At 40.7% G+C, this 8,657-nt stretch overlaps 1 protein-coding gene across 1 annotated transcript; it reads left to right on the forward strand.

The window, feature by feature from the left end:
* The first annotated feature begins 5,386 nt into the window (after positions 1–5,386).
* Positions 5,387–6,550, forward strand: LOC142525840 (uncharacterized). The gene has a single exon (XM_075630127.1). It carries the CDS (start codon positions 5,387–5,389, stop codon positions 6,548–6,550), a length of 1,164 nt encoding a protein of 387 aa, XP_075486242.1.
* The last annotated feature ends 2,107 nt before the right edge of the window (positions 6,551–8,657 follow it).

Genomic DNA, 8,657 nt, shown 5'->3' on the forward strand with positions numbered 1-8,657 from the left:
GAACCCGTATAACCTGCCTAACCCGAATTTTATTTATTTTTTAATTTTTTTAAAAAGTTAATGAAAAAAATTCAAAAAAATAAAAAATAATAATATTTTAATTTAAACACATAATAACAAAATTTTCGATTTAAATTTGAAAGTTTAATCGTAGAAAATTAAAAGTATATTTACTAAATCAAATAAAAAATTGTTAAAAAAATAAAAATATGCAAAATAAATGTTAAATGATGAAATTTATCATATAAATATACAATAAATTTTGTTCAAGCATACAATATATAAAAATATAGGTAATATTTTCAAAAAAAAAGTTCGCAGGTCAACCCGCGACCCAACCCAAAACCCGCCTAACATGACAATAACCCGAATCAACCCAACCCGAACCCGAAAAACCCCAGTCCGAACCTGATTTTTTTCATGTTGGATCGTGTCGAGTTGACGAGTTGTGTCGCATTTTGACACCCCTAATTGGGGGTATCACATGAGCCAAGGTTGTACGTCTCGTACGAATGGTATACGTACCTACCAATCTCAGCCGTAGATATCCCCATCCTTAACAAAGTTCTAAATTAAATATCTTATCTTATATGCAAAAATTATACATTATGTAAATATTAATAAAATAAATTGGAAATCTGATTATACTATTAGGGAGACAAGCGAGAAAATATAAATAATTTTAGTCTCAAATCAATAAAATTGAAAAATTGAAGAAAGACGGTTACACTCAGGCCATCTCCAATCCACTGCACTACATTTTGCATTACATTCTGCACTATATTGGTGTTACACTAAAATCATCTCCAACCACACTACAATAGAATATTCCAAAAATATTCTTTTTTTTTTCAATATTAATATTTCTGTTTTATGTTAATTATTTATAATTTGATAATATAATGATAATTAAATATTATAATTTATACATTAAAATTTATATATTTAAATATTTTAATTTATATATTAAAATTTGAATTAATTATTTCATATTAACAAAATAATTATTTGATTTACGTACAATTATTTAATACAAACTATATTTTAATAAAAATCAAAATATCATTGAAAAAATACGTTCATTTGATATTAAATTAATAATACAACAAAAATACAATATTAAATATTCGAATTACTATATTGTTCCCATAAATGCTCAATTAATGTATTTTGTAATTCATAGTGAGCATCTCTATTTTTCATTTTTTTATAACGAGCGAGAAATTCTTGAAATCTTGTATTTTCGTCATTGACCATCATTTCAACGTCTGGAACAGGTGCTTCCATTGCATCTTGAATTGGTGCACTAAGGTCACGTTCATCTTCAATAATCATGTTGTGCATGATAATGCAAGCTTTCATAATGATCAAACTCTGCGTGAGTACACTAAAGCTCAGCAACAAAAAATATTGCAAAAAAAACTTGAAGATGAACGTCGAGAAAATGACAACTTCGGATCTTATTTTGGAGATATTGGAGGATCGGTGTCTGGTTTACCGCATTTCTAAAAATCTTTTTTTGACGTAATTTTTTTTATGTTTCGTAATTTTATGGTTTGTTAGTTGTCGTAGTTTGTTTATTGTTTCGTAATTTTTGTTGTTTTTTGTTCGTAATTTGTACCATTTTAACGCATTATTAATTTAATCTGTGTTTTTTTTATTTTTTATTTTTACACTTAATTAATTTCTAATCAGAATATTAAAAATTTTATAATTAAAATTTCAAAAAATATTAATTAATTAAATATTAAACACTTATATTAAATTAATCAAATTAAAAACTAAAAAAAATAAAAAGAAAATTGAGGGCATCCAAAATAGAATATTCTCCTTAATTTCATTCTCGAGTGTCGGAATGGTACAAAAATTAATACATGAAACTCAAAATGTAATAAATATTTAAATTTATATAAGAAAATATCGTTTGAAAATATTAATAAATAGAATTTTCCGCACACTTTGAAAAGACAAAAATGTCTTCTTCACGGAAGCTAGACTTTTCTACTTGCAAGTTTTTTCTACTTCTTCTATTTTACTTTACTCTATATATTCGTAATTCTACGGCATTGTGAGTGATACCTCATGGATGGGCCCACTACCCATGGCCCATCCCAAGCCCAAATATAAGACAGGCCCATCAAGGGCCCAAGTATTCTCCTATAATTACCAGGTTTGAGTGTTCATTTGATTCATTCACTATATTATTTTCAGCAGCACCCTTAGCTGCTCTTCACTCATATCCTCAGTCACTGACTTGAGCGTCGGAGGGCTATGCCAGGACACCCTCCTGGCCCCCTTCTAATGGTCTTCTTTGTGATTTCAGGCTCAGGACAATTTCAAAACCCTGCGTCTGTACTAGTGACTCTTGCTGGAATCGGACCCTAATATTCCCGTGAGTATTACTTGGCGCCGTATGTGGGAACATTTGAGTTGAGACGTAGAGATGGTAGGGAAAAGAGTAAGTAGAAGACCTACCTACGCATCATCACGTCCTCAGAGGGGACCCGAATAGTCTCATGCTGAGACGAGACAAGAACAACCTCGTCAAGATACCAGAACTTAACAACCTCGTTAAGAGACCAGGGCCGAGCAATCCCGCCCCAATGAGAACGTGGGGAACTTGACCCTGGAGCAGCTGGGCCAATTCATCACTCGGATAGTGGATGAAGCCATGAAAAGGAACCAAGAATCTATGTTCACTGAGGAGCAGGCCACTCGCCAGGAGCGAGATGAAAATGTTGAGGGACAGAAGAGCAGGATTGAAGAGACACAGCCCCTCCCAAGCGAAGGGAATGCGGAGATGGAGAGATGTGGAAGGAAATACGGATGCTGAGGCAGCAGGTGGGAAGCCGAGAACCGACCCCCAAGAGAGGAAGTCCTTTTTCACTGGCCATTCTGGAAGAAGGACTTCTCCCGAGTTTCCGACAACCAAATGTTGGAGAATACGATGGACATACCGACCCAGAAGAGCATTTGGGAAGATTTGAGAACGCGGCTCTGTTGCATCAATATACAGATGGAGTGAAATGCCAGGTGTTTTTGGGCACGTTGGTGAGGTCAGCCTAGCAGTGGTTTAAATCTTGCAGCCTAACTCCATATGTTCTTTTGAGGACTTTTCAGTTGCTTTCTTGCACCGGTTCGCCAGCAACAAGAGACATCAGAAAAATTATTTGAGCCTGTTTGTGATGAAACAGCAAGAGTCTGAGACTTTACGAGAATTTTTCCAGCGTTTTAACAGTGCCGCGCTGGAGATACCGGCTGCTACCCCGGACATCATGATAAGTGCTTTCACCCAAGGCCTGAGAGGAGGGCAGTTTTTTAAATCACTGGTCAAGAAACCTCCGTCGAGCTTGATGACTTGCTGGCTCGGGCGGAGAAGTATGTAAATCTAGAAGATGCCCAACGGTATCGAAGGACGAAGCAGCGGCCCGGGGGAAGTAGGATGGAGGGAGTAGAGAGAGGAGGTAGGAAAAGAGGTTCAGGGGAGAAGGAGGAAGACATAAATAGAAGTAGATGACCATTCTCATCACATGTCCCTTTGAGTAGGAATCGCGATAAGGTAATGGAGGTGAGGGAGCCAGAGGGGAGGTGGGAGAAGTCGCAGAGAGTGGAGAGCGGTGTTAGGATGCCTCCGATGGACAGACGAGAGGGATCCTCATCCGGGGATCGACCGAAGCCTCGCCCGTCTCCTAGGCGAGGTCAAAGTCCTCCTTGGATCAACCAGAGGGTCGGAGAGCCGAGAAGAGAAATTTGGGGTCATGATGTTCCTCAGGAACCTGTCAAGCCGAGGAGGAGAGCAGGCGAAGATAAACACCCCACGAGAGGAATGATTCACATGATCTCGGGGGGTGCTACTGATGGAGATTCTAGGCGAGCTCGGAAAGCGCATGGGAGGAGGTTGAAAAATATCGAAATATCCAGGGGTGCAGACTTACCCCAAAATCCTGTCATCAGCTTCGGGCCGGAAGATCTTCGGGGCATCGTGGCTCCTCATAACGATGCCTTGGTGGTGACGGCCACCATTGCCAACTAGAATGTGGCAAGGATCTTCATCGATAATGGGAGCTCTGTCAATATATTGTTTAAGAGCACGTTGGATCAGATGAAGGTGGAGGGATTCGAGTTTGATCCAGTCTCTACTCCTCTATATGGGTTCACGGGCCATGCCATTCCGCCGCTGGGTCAGATTACTCTTCCCCTATCTTTACCCAAAGGTCAGGGAAGAACTCATTAAATTTTTACAAGCTAATCTCAGCGGGTTCGCTTGGTCAGCCCAAGAGCTCACAGGGACGAGCCCAGATGTAGCAGAACACCGATTGAACGTCTTACCGAATTCTCGTCCCGTGAAATAGAAGAAAAGACACTTCGTGCCCGAGAAAGATAGAGTTATAAAGAATGACGTGGGAGAATTGTTCAAGGCTGGGCACATTCGAGAGGTACAATTTCCTACTTGGTTTTCGAATGTCGTTTTTGTTCCAAAAAGTTCAGGGAAAGGGAGGATGTGCATGGACTTCAGAGACCTTAATAAGACGTGCCCTAAAGATTGTTATGCTCTTCCCTGGATAGATCAGTTGGTGGACTCCACAGCGAGACATCAATATCTGTGTATGTTGGATGCTTATCAGGGATATCACTAAATCCCTTTAGCTGTGGAAGACCAAGCTAAAGTGAGCTTCATTACCTCTGAAGGAATTTTCTGCTACGTGGTCATGCCCTTCGGACTCAAAAATTCCGGAGCCACGTATCAAAGACTGATGGATAAGGTATTTTCTGAGCAGGTGGGAAGGAATGTCGAAGTGTATGTGGATGATATCATGGTAAAATCAAGAGACTCATCCCGGCTCATACCTAATTTGGTGGAAACCTTTGCCACCCTCAGATCCTACGGGCTGAAGTTGAATCCTCAGAAGTGTGTCTTCGGGGTGAGGAGTGGAAAGTTTTTGGGTTATATGGTGACAGAGAGGGGGATTGAGGCCAACCCCGAGAAATTTCAAGCTATCCAAGATATGGTCTCTCCCCGGGGACCCAAAGATGTTCAGCAGTTGACAGAGAGGATTGCTGCCTTGGCACGTTTTATCTCGAGGGCCGCCCATAGAAGGTTACCATTCTTCCAGACTTTGCGGAAGGCAAAAAAGTTTGAATGGGATCCAGACTGCGAGAAAGCTTTTGGAGAGTTAAAGAAGTACCTGGCTGAGCTGCCTGCCCTGGCCAAACCGGCAGCAGGTGAGCCTTTGTGGGTATATTTATCTGCCACCGAGGAAGCTGTGAGTTCGGTCCTTGTCAAGCTGGAGGGATCGATTCAACAGCCTGTCTATTATGTTTCGCATGCAATCAAAGGAGCAGAGATCAGATACTCAGGGTTGAAAAATTGGCTTTGGCTTTGGTGATGACAGCGAGGCGCTTGAGACCCTACTTCCTATCTCATCCAATTGTGGTGCTAACTAATAGCCCATTGGGCAGAATCCTCACTCATGCGGATATGTCTGGCCGTTTGGTTAAGTGGACTACTGAGCTGGGAGGGTATGACATCCATTATGACTTGAGAACAGCTATTAAAGCGCAAGCCTTAGCCGATTTTTTGGCTGAGACCGTGCATCAAGAAAATGAGGACCCTTGGAAAGTATATGTGGATGGTTCCTCTTCAAAGGAGGGAAGTGGGGTGGGAGTGGTACTGATTTCACCAGCTGGAGAGGAGGTGAAGTTAGCGGTAAGGTTGGACTTTCGAGCATCCAAGAATGAGGTAGAGTATGAGGCTGTGTTGACAGGACTTCGAGCCGCCAGGAACGTGGGAGCTACCCGGGTACTTATTTTTTCTGATTCACAGCTAGTAGCACAACAGATGAAGGGAACGTATGATGTGAAAGATGAAAAACTTATTGAGTATGCTCAGGAAGTGGATAGAGTCAGAGAGAAGTTCACAGAGATTACATTTGAACAGATTCTCAGGAAAGAAAATGAAAAGGCGGATACTCTAGTCAAAAGGGCTGGGGCAATGGGAAGTTGGAAGACTAGAGATGTGGTATTTCAAGTTGAACTCACACCTCACACGAGTTCTCCCGCAGTTGAACAGGAGGAGGAGGAGGATTGGAGGACTGACATAATTAACTACCTGAAAGAGGGAAAGCTTCCTGATCACCCTCGCGAAGCATGTAAGTTGAAGACAAAGTATTCGCGTTATGTGATGGTCGGAGAAGTGTTGTATAGAACGTCTTTTGCGGGGCCGCTTCTTCGATGCTTGAGTTATCAAGAGGTTGATTATGTACTCCGAGAAGTCCATGAGGGGTGCTGTGAAAATGACCTGGGGGCTTATGTGTCGGCAAGGAAGGTGCTGCTAGCCTGTTATTGTTGGCCCTCAGTGCTGCATGATGCTCAAGAGTTAGTGATGTCTTGTGATAGTTGTCAACGTCATGCCCGGTTGCATCACCGGCCGACCACGATGATGAAGGCTATCACAGCCGCCTGTCTTTTTGACCAATGGGGAATGAATATTGTGGGGTCTTTTCTTATAGCTCCTGCTCGGAAGAAGTTCTTATTGGTGGCAGTTGATTAATTCTCGAAATGGGTTGAAGCAGAGCCTTTGGCCAGAATCACTGAGAATGACGTCCTGAAATTCTTGTGGAAGAGTATAGTGTGCAGATATGGGGTGCCTAGAAGATTGATATCTGATAATGGGAGACAGTTCCAAGGGTCTAAGATCTAAGCTTGGTGTAAAGAGATGAAGATCCAACAAGTCTTTACATCTGTAGCTTACCTGCAGAGTAATGGTGTAATGCCCGAGATTTTGATTTTGTTAATCTGAGATTATTGATTTTGAACTGATGTGATTATAAACGGGCCATTCCGAGACCAGATTGGGTGAGGCATGTGATTTATGTATATTTCGTACAGAACTGTTGGCGCCTGAGCGGTAGAAAAGGGCCGCCCGAGCGCCAATGCATCACAAAAATGGATTTTGGACAGAGAGTCTGACGCCTGAGCGGTAGTTTTTGACCGTCCGAGCGCCAGTGTTCAATAGGATTATGTTCGGGCAGAAGATGCGGCGCCCGGGCGGTAGTTTATGACCTCACGAGCGCCATTAGATAACAAGTGCGGGCAGAACATTCCGCGCCCGGGCGGTAATTCTCGACCGCCCGAGCGCCGCCTGAAATAGGTGAAAAGAAGACACGTAGCTTAGACATGCAACTTGATATATATAAGGTTGCAATTCATTCACTCCTTAGAATTCAGAAGGGAAAACGAGAAGAGCCTCAAAGAAAGTATCGTGAAAATCCTTACGCCTTTATATTTCGATCCGTCCATCTGATTTTGAATCCGACTTCAGTACTGAATTTCTATCGATGAGAGCTTCAACTGGGCGTAAGTTTTCTTATGTTTTGTAATGATTTGAAATTATGATATTGCCAAAATCAGATATGATCCATATATGTTGTTCTTGCGATATCAGACATTGTATAATCGAAACCGGATCAAAGAACAGACTGTTTATGTAATTGTTATGAATTTTCAGAGTTGATTTGATTGTGATTAGACCGATTTGATATCAGAATTGTGTTGTTATCGATTATGAGATGTTGGGATTGATATCTGATTGATACTGTATTGCTGGGTATATTGATATTATTCAGATTTGGATCAGATGAGTTGTTGATTCGTATATACTGATATTGTATTGCCGGTATTGCGAGCTTGTACAGATTTGAGATTATGATATGTTATTGTTGAGATTATGGGTTGTACTGATATTGATTATGAGTCGTGTTATTATATCTGTGATGTTGAGATTGACGGGGTTATCGAGATTGTATTGTTATGCCGTCGAAACATCAGTAGATTTACATTGAGCAGATTCAGTATTGATTGGGATTATATCGTTATATCGTTGACATTGATCAGATTATGTCGTGATTTGAGTATTGATCAGAACAGGTTCTGAATTGAGTTGTACATTGACACCGTATATTTGATATTGTCATTACCAGATTGAATATGGACAAAGTTGAATTCGATACTTCGAGTTCGTCAGACCGAGAAGAGAAAGGTATAAATTAATGTTTTGATTCGGGATTGCACTACTTGAGTTTGATTTAACTTGAGTTTCCCAAAATCACATACTTTATCTTATTGCATTGATATCTGCAATTGATGAGTTTGATATGTCTAGGCTATGGATGTATAGTCTAGTATGTATTGTGACGAGTCTTGTGGCAGGATATGCCTAGTCAGTGGCAGGACATGTCAGGGCGGATAGGCCTAGTCTTTGGCAGGATATGCCAAGACACCGGACGTTTGGTCATATTGATAGTGCATAGGAGTGGAGCAACTTCTATAGCGAGATTCAATATGGACAGGACCAAAGTCCGTAATAATAATGTACCGCCACCGCGATCGGGAGAGTAGGTGGGTGTTATGTTCTTATTCAGATCGGGATCCCTAGATTAGGAATGAGTCGAGTCAGAGTCTCAGAGTCACAGAGCGTGATTTACCATTTGATATTGATTCATGTTTTCTGATTTTGATACATGTTCAGAGGGTGATTTACAGTTTGATATTGATTCATGTTTATGACTGTGATACATGTTATAGATATCTGCTTCATACTTTTATATTTGTTTATATGAAATGCATGTATACATGATTTATACTGGGAATATAATTCT

This window comes from Primulina tabacum, chromosome 15, assembly GCF_025594145.1.
Source record: "Primulina tabacum isolate GXHZ01 chromosome 15, ASM2559414v2, whole genome shotgun sequence".
NCBI classification, from domain to species: domain Eukaryota; kingdom Viridiplantae; phylum Streptophyta; class Magnoliopsida; order Lamiales; family Gesneriaceae; genus Primulina; species Primulina tabacum.

Bases quoted from the DNA above. Each gene is read 5' to 3' on its own strand.
- LOC142525840 (XM_075630127.1), top strand. From the start codon at position 5,387: ATGACAGCGAGGCGCTTGAGACCCTACTTCCTATCTCATCCAATTGTG.